The sequence below is a fragment of the Carassius auratus genome, chromosome 11 (genome assembly GCF_003368295.1).
Source record: "Carassius auratus strain Wakin chromosome 11, ASM336829v1, whole genome shotgun sequence".
Taxonomy (NCBI): domain Eukaryota; kingdom Metazoa; phylum Chordata; class Actinopteri; order Cypriniformes; family Cyprinidae; genus Carassius; species Carassius auratus.
The window spans coordinates 18257123-18271778 of NC_039253.1; the positions used below are offsets into that span (position 1 = coordinate 18257123).

A 14656-nucleotide genomic window follows, 5' to 3' on the forward strand; every position below is an offset into this window, starting at 1 on the left:
CGCAGCACACACACACACACACTCCATGTATTAATTAGCATCGGCGCTGAGAGACTGAGGCATCTGGGAATGATCTTCAGACAGGAAGTGACCTACAGGAAAGAAGACACTCAATGTCAGCTCACTGCAGACACTTCAGATTCACACGAGCGCTCCATAGCAGACAATGACTTTGAGTGCATATTTTAGTTATTAACTTACTGATGGGATGTCTTGCCTTTAATTATATCAGGCAATGGCTTTTTTTCAGAAATTTGTCTTTAAGATGTTACAATTTTAGGTTTTCCTTAAAACATAAAGCTGAAAGTGCTTTCGTAATTCCTCTTTTTTTATATATATACAGTTTTCTTAATTTATTGGAGTTTTGTTTTAATTTGTACTAATAGTATTTGCTGGTACTATGGCAGTTAATAAAAATATAATTAATAAAATTCATTTAAAATTAGCTGAAATATCAAGCTATTTATATTTATTTGTTTATTGTTCTAACCAATATATTGTTAAATTATTGTGTATAATTTTCTTTTCTTTTTATTGTTACATCATTATTTTAATTTCGACTGATAGCTTTTGCGACTAATATGGCAATAAATGAATAAGCAAAAACGCATAAAAACAGGATTATTTCTGTCAAATATTATACCGAAAGTAATTGTTCAATTATTGTTTGAGTAATTTTCTTAATTTTTTCTTTATTTTGATTTCTATTAATAGCATAAGTTGATATGACAATAAATAGATACAAAAAAATCAACACACACACACACACACATGACGCTCATGTGAATCAGCCGGGCCTGGTGTATTACTCTGTCTCTGTCTCTTGTGTTCTGTAGCTGGGGGATTTCTATCTGGAGCTGCACTGGGACTTCCAGAGCTGGGGTGAGTGACTTCTGATCGTTAGTCTTGTGTTTTAGTCGTTAGAGTCGCTGTTAGTGGATGACCTCAAGTGTGTGTGTGACGGGGGAAACACAGACAGTTTACAGCGCTGCTGAGGTCATCCATCTGTGGGCGTGGCCTCATGTCAAACACACACACACACACACGTGGCATGTTGACTGCTGAGGTGTGTTTGAGTGTTGATTTCCTCTTCCTCAGTGCCTTTACTCTCACGGATTTTACCCTCGGACGCCTGCAAGATCTACAAACAGGGCATCAACATCCGGTGCGTCTGATCATATCCTGCTGAGATTCGTTCCTCTGCTCTGAATCAAACACCACATCAATAACCCACAACCCACTCAGATCACAGAGCTAATATTATATATTAAATATTCATTTGTGATTTACTGGTAACTAAATAAAAAGTACTATTTTTATTTTATTAAAAAAATGATATGTGTGTGTGTGTGTGTAGTCTGGACACGACACTGATCGACTTCAGTGATATGAAGTGTCAGCGAGGAGACCTGAGCTTCATCTTCTGTGGAGACGCCGCTCCCTCCGAGTCCTTCGTGGTTCTGGACAACGAGCAGAAGGTTTATCAGCGGATCCATCACGAGGCACGTGCTCCGCCTGCTCGCTCGTCACGCGTGTTCTGCGCCGGACGGTGTGTGTGACGCGTGTGTGTGTGTGTTTCAGGAGTCAGAGATGGAGACGGAGGAGGAGGTGGACATCCTGATGAGCAGCGACATCTACTCCGCCACGCTCTCCACCAAATCCATCACCTTCTCTCGCGCTCAGACCGGCTGGCTCTTCCGAGAGGACAAAACCGTACGCATGACACTGCTGGACACATTCACATTTCTAAACCAGCTCAAAAACACACTCATGTGATTAGAGCCAGGTGGCATGTTCGGTGTGGTTTCTGAGCGGTGTGACGTTCCCGCAGGAGCGAGTGGGGAATTTCCTGGCGGATTTCTACATGGTGAACGGCCTGGTTCTGGAGTCCAGGAAGAGACGCGAGCACCTGAGCGAGGAGGACATCCTGAGGAACAAGGCCATCATGGAGAGCTTCAGCAAAGGAGGGAGCATCATCGAGCAGAGCTTCGAGGTCAGTTCAGTCACGTGAAGCTGCGCAATGTGATGAGGAAAATTCAATAATCTGTGCACTTTCACGTCTTCATAAAAGCCTGATTTCACATGCAAATCAGTTAAATCATGCAATGCGACTTTTGCTAAACGTGACGTGCTTGATTAATTAAAGTTGATTCGATTTATTCATGTTTTAAAGAGATCTTGCGGTGTTCACGGACCTATAAAATCATTCTTTAGCTCCAGGTGCGCACCTAAATGATCAAAACGCACACAAATATGTCAAAATGCATACATTATTATCATAAACTCTCATTGGTTGTGTTACATGTGTAACAGTAAATTGTATCGGTGCAGCTCTTAAAGTGACAGCGCCTGATATCTCTGCTGTCGTTACTTACTCTAGTATTGAGAACTGTGAAAAAACTGTGAAATACATACATTTATGTCTTTAAATAAAACACTTACATTAAGTTTTTGTCATATGGTCAACTCAGAATCATGCTGAATAATCACAATAACAATATTGACCAAAACAATCACGAGTGAGATTTTTGCGATAATCGAGCAGCCCTAGTTTCATACACATATTATGTAAACAGAAACTTATTGTGCATGCGATTAATCGCGACTAATCGTTTGACAGCACTAGTTGATTCAGCGTGACTAGTAGTGCTAATAGTTCAGCTAAAAACGTCTTGATGACGATTGCGTTTAGTTTAATGCGGTTTACAGGCGCTGAGGTTGATTGTGCAGCGCCCTCTGCTGGGGATGAGGTGTTGCTCACTGATGTGTTTTCTGTGTCTGTGCTCTCTCAGCCGGTGAGGCGTCAGTCGCTGACCGCTCCGTCTCCGAACACTATCTCCTGGGAGGAGTACATCACCGCCGAGACGGGAAAGTACGTCAGACTCCATCATAAGTCCTGTTCGGACGGTAATTGTTTCTCGGGGACGTAGGTAGAAGCAATACTGTTCGACTCGTGGAAGCAGTAAGAGAAGAAACACATTCGTAGTATGTCTTTATTAATAGCAGCAGCTATTATAGACGTCCCTGTGAGAAAGAGTTAGCGTCTGAAACAGGAGTCAAAGCACGGTGAGAGGCTCATGTTTGGTCTCTTCTAGGGCTCCTCATCTGGGCCGAGAGCTCGTGTGTAAAGAGAGCAAGAAGAACTTCAAAGCGACCGTAGCCATGAGTCAGGACTTCCCTCTGGGCATCGAGTCGTAAGTGTGCCTCCTTCAGCAGACTCCTGGAGACGTCCATGTGCTGTTTCTAACTGATCACCACTTGTTTACAGGCTGTTAAATGTTTTGGAGATCGTCGCACCCTTCAAGCACTTTAATAAACTCCGAGAATTTGTTCAGATGAAGCTTCCGCCTGGATTTCCTGTCAAACTAGGTAAACAGATACACATCTCTTGCATCTTTATTTGACCTTCTAACTCTAGCGCTGTCTATTCTAACTCTGGTTTTACTTCTAACACATGCTTTCTATATTCTTTTTCTATTCGATGCACTTATTTGTATGTGTGTGTGAGTGTATATATATATATATAAGTGTGTGTGTGGGTGTGTGTGTGTGTAAACTAGGGCTGGGTATCTATTCAGATTTTCCACATCGATTCAATTTCGATTCATAAGCTCCCAAATTGATTCGATATACTCGATTCTTGATTCTTTTCCATGAATATAGATTAAATACAAATACTATATTTATAAATAAAGAACTGTGAACATAAGTGGGTAATTAATAAAAGGAAAATAAGAGCAAATTAGAGGGTGACATCTAGTGGAGGAGACTAGTAATTAGACTAATGTTAATCTTACAGTGTTTGCGGGAATAAATATGAAGAAAAACATTTTTTTATTATTATTTGTGGCCTTTGAGAATCAATTTGTTTTTACCCAGCCCTAGTGTAAACTAATAAACTGTTAAATAAACGAATAAAATGTACAAAAACTAAAACTGTAAAATAAACTGTAAACAATACATTGTAAACTCATAAACTGTAAAAAAAAAAAAAAAAAAAATATATATATATATATATATATATATATATATATATATACATACACAAACTAATAGACTGTAAAATATACTGTGAACAATACATTGTAAACTAATAAACTGTAAAATAAACTAATAAAATGTACAATAAACTAAAACTGTAAAATAAACTGTAAACAATACATTGTAAACTAATAAACTGTAAAAAAAAAAAATATATATATATATATATATATATATATATATATATATATATATATATATATATACAAACTAATAGACTGTAAAATAAACTGTAAACATTACATTGTAAACTAATACACTGCAAAAAAAACTAGAAACTAAAATATACTGTAAATGATATATTGTAAACTAATAAACTGCTAAATAAACTGTTAACTAATAAACTGTAAACAAAGCTAACTAATAAACTGTAAAATAAACTGTAAACAATACATTGTAAACTAATAAACTGTAAAAAAAGAAAAAATATATATATATACAAACTAATAGACTGTAAAATAAACTGTAAACAATACATTGTAAACTAATAAACTGTAAAAAAAAGAAAAAATATATATATATACAAACTAATAAACTGCTAAATAAACTGTTAACTAATAAACTGTAAAAAAAAAAAAAAAAAAAGCAAACTAATATAAAAATGTAAAATATACTGTAAACAATACATTGTAATCTAATAGACTGTAAAATATACTATAAACAATACACTGTTGTAATTAATATAATTTAAAAACAAAAAAGCTTAATGTAAATCTCCAGTATCTGCCGCTTGATCATTACGATGCAGAAATAACTAGAATTTCAGTTTTATTATAGTTAATGCTTGTCTTGTTCTTTAGTACTTTATAAAATTTGGCCAAAAAGACTAATGTGGATTCATTTGGAGGATGGATGAATTAGAATCTTCTTTTTGCCTCATAATTCCAATAATTCCATAGTAATGTGAACGCCGCATCATCTGCTGTATGTTCTGATGATGATGATGATGATGTGCTTTGCTTCCAGACATCCCCGTTTTCCCCACCATCACTGCCACCGTGACCTTTCAGGAGTTCCGTTACGACGAGTTCGACAACTCCATTTTTACGATTCCCAACGACTACAAGGAGGATCCCAGCCGCTTCCCAGACCTCTGATCCGCTTCACCCCGTCTCCATCTCCTCCCATTCCCTTCCGGACAAACCTCCAGACCAATGCAGATGGACACGTGTAGGAAATACTTGACGTCATATGAACACAAAGGGATCGTGCCGAAGCGAGTGTGAATCTGAAGCGGAGCGCAGCTGCACTACATGAAGCTCCGGACTGAGCTCCTCACCTGTAATCGGACACACGTCTCAGTGTTGGGAGCTCAGGACGGAGCGGTACGCTAGAAACACGGAGCGTCGCTTCACATCACCTCCGCAGCTGGCAGGAAATACGGCATTAGAAATGATCACACAAGCCGAGTTTTCATATATATCTTTGTACAACTCTTGTATACTTCATTTAAAGGAAGCGTGTATATTTAGGAAAGAAGCGGAAGGCGTCTGTATATGATTTGAATTGTATGAAACCCGTCACAGAATACAATGTCTATGTAATTTCTACAAACTTTGTGTAAATACCACTTCCTCCTTCAGTTTGTTTGCTTGTTGCATTATGGGAAATAGGCTTGTTCACTCTGCCGTTCACTTTATGTTTGTTCGGATCATTTGCTTTTTTCACATCCTAGTGGAGGTAAATGTAGCAGAAACGGACGGGACTTTCACTTTACTTTCACTTTGATAGATGGATGTAAATACATTCAAGTTTAAATATGTTTTCCTATGTAGTATAATCGACTGATGTATAACTGATGTATGTATAACTGACGAGTATGTTTATTGAGATAGTAGTGTAAAATGTTTTGGAGATACGGCAGCGAGTGTTTTATGTGAGTTTGCTGTGTGCCGAGGGAAAAGGAGCTTGCGTCATGTTTGCACCAGCAATATCCCGTTGGACAGTTTCCTCTTTTATTTCTCTTGTGTTTTATTTCTCCTTCTCTGAATAGAAACATGCTTTGACGCTTCCATCACCCACTACTGGTTAGTGTGGAAACTCATGTGTTCTGCCGTTTTCCTTTTTTATTTTTGTTTTGTTACCAGCTTCCTTTTTTTCCCTGTGTTCAATCTCATTGTTTTTAGAGCTGCTTTATGCCTTCAGTAATTCTTCAGAGTTTCTCCCAAATGCATTGAACTCTCGGATGTACAGCAGAAACCTTGTATGAACCTGCTGCACTTTTACACAAATTGTAATTAATAAAATGTCCATGTATCAGTCTGCTTTTGAGGATTTGTTTTGGTCAGACTGTCTTAAGTCTGTAAAGTTCTAAAGGATGCAAACTCCTGAGGGCGCTTAAAGCTTTCTCAATGCTCTGACAGTCAGTTCTAGAAACCCAATATCAGCAAAACTTGAGAACTATTCTTATTTCGCGGCTTTCTGGAATACTTGATTCTGATTGGTCAGTCGCGGGTCTCAGCGGGAACGACATGTTTAAATATTCACGTCGTCCATAGCAACGCTGTAAGTCAAACGGCTCACACAACAGTCGCCTCAGAGGACTGAGCATCTATATATATATTTTTTAAATTAATCGCGATTAATCGCAATTAAAAGACTTTTGGATATGTAAATGTAAAATGTAAATAATTAATGTAAACTCAAGACAAAGAAACTATTTAAATTCAAAATATGATTGTTTATTGGAATTTTTGTTTAACTTGTTACACAGATTTTCTCATGTAAACAATATACCTGCAGTAAACCATCAATATCCTCCAAATTAACTGCTGTCTTGAAAGCCATATTTATTACAGAAATAAAAACACAGGCATGTAAGTGCCATTTGAATTTCAAAACAATCAATGCCAATAAAAAACAAAAATGATTTCCATGTTGAATTCTAAGTGGACTGCAAAAAAATTCCAAAGTATAGTCATTGCCAGAGCTTTAAGTGGGCTGGTACGCAATCTAAGTTGTCCCGACTCCCGAATCTGGCCCTAATTGTGCCGAAAATTATACTAAAGCAAAATCTTGAGTATTTATTGTCTGATAAACAGTAAAAACTGTCTGCGGAGGTTCAGTCGTCCTGCAGCCAGCCCCCGCTGGCTGCTCATTGGCTGCAGCATCTTTTTTCTAAGTTCTAAAAAAATACCGTAGACGGCAAGGCACAAATTTAGATATTCATTTATCTAATTAATCTATAGCCTATGCACAAAGACAATATGATCTTTTTGTCCCCTTTTTGTTTTAAAGCTTGATGAAGAGAGAGAGCGCAAGTTGCTGCAGCTGAGGAGGACAGTGATGCACGCGCACAGGAGTGATTGACAGTTCGCGGCACTGTGTACAAAAAATACTTCGCTACACAATTATTTCGTTATTTTCGTTTAAGCTTATTAACGTTAGCGTTACAGAAAGGTCTGATTTACGCACTGTTACAACAGTCATTGTTTTTTTTTTTTTTTTTTTTTTACAATGACATTTGAGTTCATGATTTTAATGTTGCTGTTTCTTGTGGAAGACTGAAGAGTAATCCGGCAGAGTTTTATACTGAAACTTTCCGTCTAAAAGTCCTTCCTCCGTCTTATCCATATTTATTTGCGCGTTGAACACACATAGGCCACAACCAGAAATAAAAAAAAACTGCAACCGCGTTAATTGCGTTATTTTTTTTTAACATTTCAAATTAATCGAATGCGTTAACGCGCTAATTTTGACAGCACTAGTTATTTTATGTAAATATTTAAGTTATATATACACTAAAAAAAATGTACTTTCACCTTTTCCAATTTTACTTAATCCGTTCATGTTGTGATTACTTAAAAAATAAATGTAACAATGTGAACTTAATTTAATCTAGTTCATTCAACAAAAAAGTGTGTAATTTAATTATATTATATAACATGTATATAATTGATCATACATTTGTAAATTATTAAACATAAATAATAAATATACATTTTTACCATGATCTTGAGAAGACACAGACTAAAATGCCTTAGTGCAACAATAGCTTATATATCTTGTCAGGCATATTTAAAATAATAATTTAACGACTTATTAAAAGAGTAATTACCTGTAATTGTACATTTTGAAACTTTGCCATTATTCCTAGGTTTTGCCAATTTATCAGTGAGAAGTTATTAATTATTCAAACACAATACAATTTAGTATGGTCACTTAATCTCTTGTATAAATGTTACACTGAATGACAATGGAACATTCACATTTTGACATTATATTTCAAATATGTATATATAAAACACACACACATATACAGTATATACATACACACCCAGACACACTAAACCTACTTTGCATTTTATAGGTTTCTGTGGTTTGGGAGCTTGTTGGAATTGATTTAACTGGTCCATTACCCAAAACTGCAGAAGGCTTTTAATATATCCTAACAGCTACAGACTACTTCTCAGAGTGGGTTGAGGCCTTTCCTTTAAAAACAAAGACAGCTGCTGAAGTTGGAAGACATCTCTGTTCCCTTATTTATAGACATGACTGTCCCCAGAGAATTCTCTCAGATCAGGGAAGAGAACTAAACGAAGTAAGTCCATTGAAATATTATTTGTAATAATGTGGGTTAGGTTTAGTCTCAGTGTCAGATTTCAGATTTACAAGAGGACATACATGTTGTCACCAGCTCTCCAGCTTATGTCTTCCTGCCTGTCACAAGACGTCTTGATCTGCTGCCGTTCTGCAAATTAAACCCGTTGTTGTTGTCCATTACCAGAGTGTTTCCCTTGTGTGTTGCTGACACATATATAGTTATTGCATGTTTTAAGAAGCTTAAAAAAAACATAACAGTTTCAAACAATTGTTCTCTCCTCTAAGACTCAAAGGACCTGGATTCACCTGCTCAGCTGGGACAAACCTCTTAAGGCTGAATAGTGATGTTCAGTTACAAAAGAATATGTTATCTATGTTTATATGAATTACTCAGAGACTCATCATTTAATAAAGTTTTAACGCATCACCATCTGTAATGGATTCGTTTTATTAATTTATTAATAGACAATAACTCATAAGTAAATAAAAACATATGAAAGTAACAGCGAGAAAGTCTTCACACTCCGGGACCTTTTATAACCCATGCACATACTTCACATATGACCCCCTCCTTCTCATCACTCCCTATTTGCCGATCACACACATTCTCGCCCATACACATAACACATGATCTTAACATCTTAACATGGTCTTTTGCACTGTAAAATCTTCTTGTTTATTTTAATAAGGTATTTTGCACTGTAAAATCATCCTACATGTTTATTTTATAGTGGTAGGACAATCTGATGATGTTCTTGGCACTGTAAATAGCCTATACCATTGCCTAATAAGAATCTTCAATAAAGTTACTTTACATATAGTCATAGAAGCGAAGCAGGCTACGCAGTAGGATTTTTCGATGAGGTAGTATATATTTGAACTCCCGAACTGATTCAAATGATTCGTGATCCTCAAACTGACTCAAATGATTCGCAAACCCACTTTGAACTCCCGAACTGACTTAAACGATTCCCGAACCCGCTACGAACCTCCGAACTGATTCAAATGATTCGCCATCCCCAAACTGACTCAAATGATTCGCGAACCCGCTACAAACTCCCGAACTCATTCAAATGATTAGCGATCCCCAAACTGACTCAAATGATTCGCGAACCCCGAACTGACTCAAATGATTCGCGATCCCGCTCCGAACTCCCGAAATGATTCATGAACCCGAGTTGTTATAGGTTACAGATTACAAATGACCTCATTTAAAAAGTAATATGTAGTGTAACTGATTACATTTGATTACTTTTTTAAATTTCTATTGTTTTCAAATTGTGATTATTTTGAATCATTTAAAGCAGGCAGGGGTAATGATACAGTGGTACTCAACACTGATTACTCTCAGATTTCAGAATCCTTCTTCGAGATAGGACTTTAGCAGCTCTTTTTACTTTGCAATCTTTTTTAGGTTAAATACAGATTTAAAATCATAAGATATAGTTTAATAGCTATGCTACTGTTTTTGAAATCAAATCTTTGCATAGCTATGACAGGAAACATTGGCATCTAACAATGCCTTGGAAAAAAGGCAGTTAATCTAAAAATGAAATAAAATAAAATAAATCAATCAATAATCATTGACATAAACCAAAATAGGAAATAAAACAGTTATGGAATAAGTATGTGTCATATTCTGTGTCTTCAACTCCAGAAACATTGGTGTCTCATATTTTAAATATGTATATGTGTGAAAATATTTAAATGTAACTCCCTTTGTAATCATTAACAATATCATAATTAACTGTCATTTAATTACAGTTTACATTACATTAACAGATTACAGCATTAGTTAAATGTAACTAGTTACTGCCCAACACTGGTCAGGTCTGATGATAAAAGATAAAGGACTGAATTTTTCAAGTGTTGGAATGGAAACGGCAGATGAGGGACGAAACAGAGACGTTCACAAACAGCCTCAGACGAATGTCTGTTATGTCTTCATGTAGACAAGAAGTACAAGGCAAAGTATTTATCTTAGCAAACTTTAATAACTACTATGAACAAGCAGGTTAACATGCAGTCTTTCTTACTCATCTCACTTACTTACTATGTATATATCTAACTCAAGAGGCTTGAGTGCCATCTAGTGGTGCATTAATGTAAGGACATCACATATTCCCCTGTTAGTAAATAACAACTGGCATGAAATAGAAATAAAGAACATTAGATCTGTAATGTATCAACAATTTTACATCTATATGAATTATGCACTAAGAAACACATTAACTGAATGCAAAAGATCATTTTAAATAATAAGCAGCATGAACCAAACTACTCAACTACTATTCAGCATTGAATTGTTATGTGAGTGTGTGTGTAATGTATGCAGTAAAAGTCCATGTCAGTTTCTGTTACTAACTAATCTTTTAGCCAAACTGGCTCACGTCTTTGACGTTTCTCCCGTGGACAAGCATCAGAAGACACACTGAATTTCCAGACAATGGATGATGAGAGGGAATCAAGTTTTCAGCATTAGTGGTCAGTCCATTCTCCAGCACATTAGACGGGACAGGTGCGAGACACGATGCATGCCATCTTTTTCCATCATCCAAGAGGTAAGTGTAAGGGCCAACTTTTTGCCTAAGCTTTCTCCAACTGGAGGAGTGAATTTTGGATGAGCTTTTGGTACATGTGCTGACTTTTTAATGCGCACTTTATCCCCTTTCTGGAAAGAAAAAATACACACACGATTCTTGTGGTCAAAGCGAGATTTCATGACATTCGAAGGGGGAAACACCTGTCACAGCATGAGGTGTAGCGCGGTAGACTTGCAGGAAGTCAGTCACTGGAGCTGATTGTAGGATTGCTGACTGAATCATACTTTTAAGAACTCTGTGGAAGCGTTCAATAGCTCCATTTGCAGCAGGATGATACACTGATGTGCGAATCTGCTTAATGTCTCTCTCTTTCAGGATCGCAGCAAACTCTGGGGAAGTGAACTGAGGCTCATTATCACTGAACAGAGTGGTCGGGTTGCTGTGTCTTCTGGAGACAGAGGTAAGAAATGCAGTCCCCTGTTTTGTTGCAACAGATGCAGTGAAGGCTACCTCGGGCCATTTACTATAATAGTGAGTGTCAGAACATATCGACAGTCCCAAACAGCAGTCTCAAAGAGCCCACGATGTCTATCGCCAGTTTTTCCCAAGGTGCAGAAGGGAAAGGAACAGGCTGGACGTTGAACGTTGCTTTGTTCTAACAATTCCCTGATGGCCCTCATGTGCAATGCGGAACAACTCAAGCATTTCCTAAAAACTTCAAGCTCTGTTTTCTGAATTGACATTTAGACTGATTCAGCACCAACCCGGCATCTTTGAGACATTGCAGTTCATCTGTCCTCTGCACTCGTTTCCTGAAGGCATGTCTTTCCACAACCACATTTCTTTTTGGAATGAGGTGCTCTTCCAAAGCTTTAATAGCATCTGCTAGATTGTCACCGGTATTAGGCAATGTATAAAACAGTCTCTGACCTTCAGTTCCGAGGAAGTGAAGGAGCAAAGCCCGTGTTCTTGCTTCTGGCCAGGAATCTCCAGTAGCATTAATGTCAAGCATGTAGTTCTGAAACATCTTCAGCCATGTTACTAGTGGTATAGCAGGCTCACCGGGACAAGGCAAAAAAGGATTGGGAAATGGAGCACTTACTGATGCCATCCTCAAGAAAGATTGTAAAAAAAAAAACTACTCGTCGCCAATTTTGTTACGTCTTCATGTAGACAAGAAGTACAAGGCTGTGTATTTATCTTTATAGCAAACTTTAATAACTACTATGAACAAGCAGGTTAACATGCATGCACATGCTCAGAAGTCTTTCTTACTCATCTCACTCACTCCGCCAGCGAACGTCAATAAGCGGACGTACTGCGGACGTTCCGAACCTCCCGGGGACGCCCCCTGTTGGCTGGGGAACTGAATCAAATGATTCGCGATCCCACTCCGAACTCCCAAACTGACTCACATGATTCGCGATCCTGCTACGAACTCCCGAACTGACTCAAATGATTCGCGAACCCACTTTGAACTCCCGAAGTGACTCAAATGATTCGCGAACCCGCTACGAACTCCCGAACTGATTCAAATGATTCGCGATCTCCAAACTGACTCAAATGATTCGCGAACCCGCTTTGAACTCCCGAAATGACTAAAATGATTCGCGAACCCGCTCCGAACTCCCGAACTGATTCAAATGATTTGCGATCCACAAACAGACTCAAATGATTCGCGATCCCGCTTTGAACTCGCGAACTGACTCAAATGATTCGCGAACCCGCTTTGACCTCCCGAACTGAATCAAATGATTTGCGATCCCCAAACTGAATCAAACGATTCGCGAACCCGCTACGAACTCTCGAACTGATTCAAATGATTTGCGATCCACAAACAGACTCAAATGATTCGCGATCCCGCTTTGAACTCGCGAACTGACTCAAATGATTCGCGAACCCGCTTTGACCTCCCGAACTGAATCAAATGATTTGCGATCCCCAAACTGAATCAAATGATTCGCGAACCCGCTACGAACTCTCGAACTGATTCAAATGATTTGCGATCCACAAACAGACTCAAATGATTCGCGATCCCGCTTTGAACTCGCGAACTGACTCAAATGATTCGCGAACCCGCTTTGACCTCCCGAACTGAATCAAATGATTTGCGATCCCCAAACTGAATCAAACGATTCGCGAACCCGCTACGAACTCTCGAACTGATTCAAATGATTTGCGATCCACAAACAGACTCAAATGATTCGCGATCCCGCTTTGAACTCGCGAACTGACTCAAATGATTCGCGAACCCGCTTTGACCTCCCGAACTGAATCAAATGATTTGCGATCCCCAAACTGAATCAAACGATTCGCGGTCCCGCTCCGAACTGCCGAATTGACTCAAAGGATTCATGAACCCGAGTTGTTATAGGTTACAGATTACAAATTACCTCATTTAAAAAGTAATATGTAGTGTAACTGATTACATTTTGATTACTTTTATAAATTTCTATTGTTTTCAAATTGTGATTATTTTGAATCATTTAAAGCAGGCAGGGGTAATGATACAGTGGTACTCAACACTGATTACTCTCAGATTTCAGAATCCTCCTTCACTTGAATTAAGATTGTAAAGTACACCTCAAAATAGGACTTAAGCAGCTCTTTTTACTTTGCAATCTTTTTTAGGTTAAATACAAATTTAGTTTAGTTCAAATTTAGTTCAATAGCTATGATAATGTTTTTGAAATCAAATCTTTGCATAGCTATGACAGGAAACATTGGCATCTAACAATGCCTTGGGAAAAAAGGTAGTTAATCTAAATATAAAATAAAATAACCAAAATAGGAAATAAAAACAGTTATGGAATAAGTATGTGTCATATTCTGTATCTTCAACAACATTGTCTCATATTTTAAATATGTATATGTGTGAAAATATTTAAATGTAACTCCCTTTGTAATCATTAACAATATCATAATTAACTGTAATTTAATTATAGTTTACATTACATTAACAGATTACAGCTACATTTATTTTGCAATTAAATGCGTAATTTAGTTAAATGTAACTAGTTACTGCCCAACACTGGTCAGGTCTGATGATAAAAGATAACGGACTGAATTTTTCAAGCGTTGGAATGGACGCTAACATAGTTATTGCCGATGGTATAAATTCTTTTATATTGACCCGATATTACTTAATTATAACAAAGCGTAAACAGTCTAGTCTCAGAATTTCACACCATTACTGAAAGCGCTTGCAACAAATTTAAGAATTGATATATTCCAGAATATTTGCATTGGATTACAACAAAAATCTCAGTTGTTAAATCTCAGAAAATAGTGTTTCACAGCCATAGCAATGTGGTTTAGAAAAAACAAATAGACAAGAATTTTATATGAAGTTTTTATTTTCAGTTGGTAACATTGCAAACAGTACAGATAAGTCATTTTCTTAGCAAACTACAGTGTTCACTACAGAAAAACACACTGCGGTAAATACAGCTGGACTGTCGAATGACCTGCGAGAAAAACTAATCCAGTTTACGTGAAGTTCCACAAACGTTCTGAGATTTTAAAAAGAC

The 14656-nt window shown here is 37.3% G+C and overlaps 1 protein-coding gene across 1 annotated transcript in view; it reads left to right on the forward strand.

The window, feature by feature from the left end:
* LOC113111281 (ankyrin repeat domain-containing protein 13C-like) overlaps positions 1 to 6300 on the forward strand; it is a 20383-nt gene extending 14083 nt beyond the window's left edge. The window contains exons 5-13 of the mRNA XM_026275894.1: positions 837 to 882; positions 1099 to 1165; positions 1358 to 1502; positions 1582 to 1713; positions 1832 to 1993; positions 2793 to 2872; positions 3096 to 3194; positions 3269 to 3369; positions 5008 to 6300. Of these exons, the coding sequence (XP_026131679.1) occupies positions 837 to 882; positions 1099 to 1165; positions 1358 to 1502; positions 1582 to 1713; positions 1832 to 1993; positions 2793 to 2872; positions 3096 to 3194; positions 3269 to 3369; positions 5008 to 5138 (963 nt within the window). The 3' untranslated portion in view covers positions 5139 to 6300. The remainder of the gene's footprint in view (positions 1 to 836; positions 883 to 1098; positions 1166 to 1357; positions 1503 to 1581; positions 1714 to 1831; positions 1994 to 2792; positions 2873 to 3095; positions 3195 to 3268; positions 3370 to 5007) is intronic.
* Positions 6301 to 14656: the final 8356 nt, after the last annotated feature.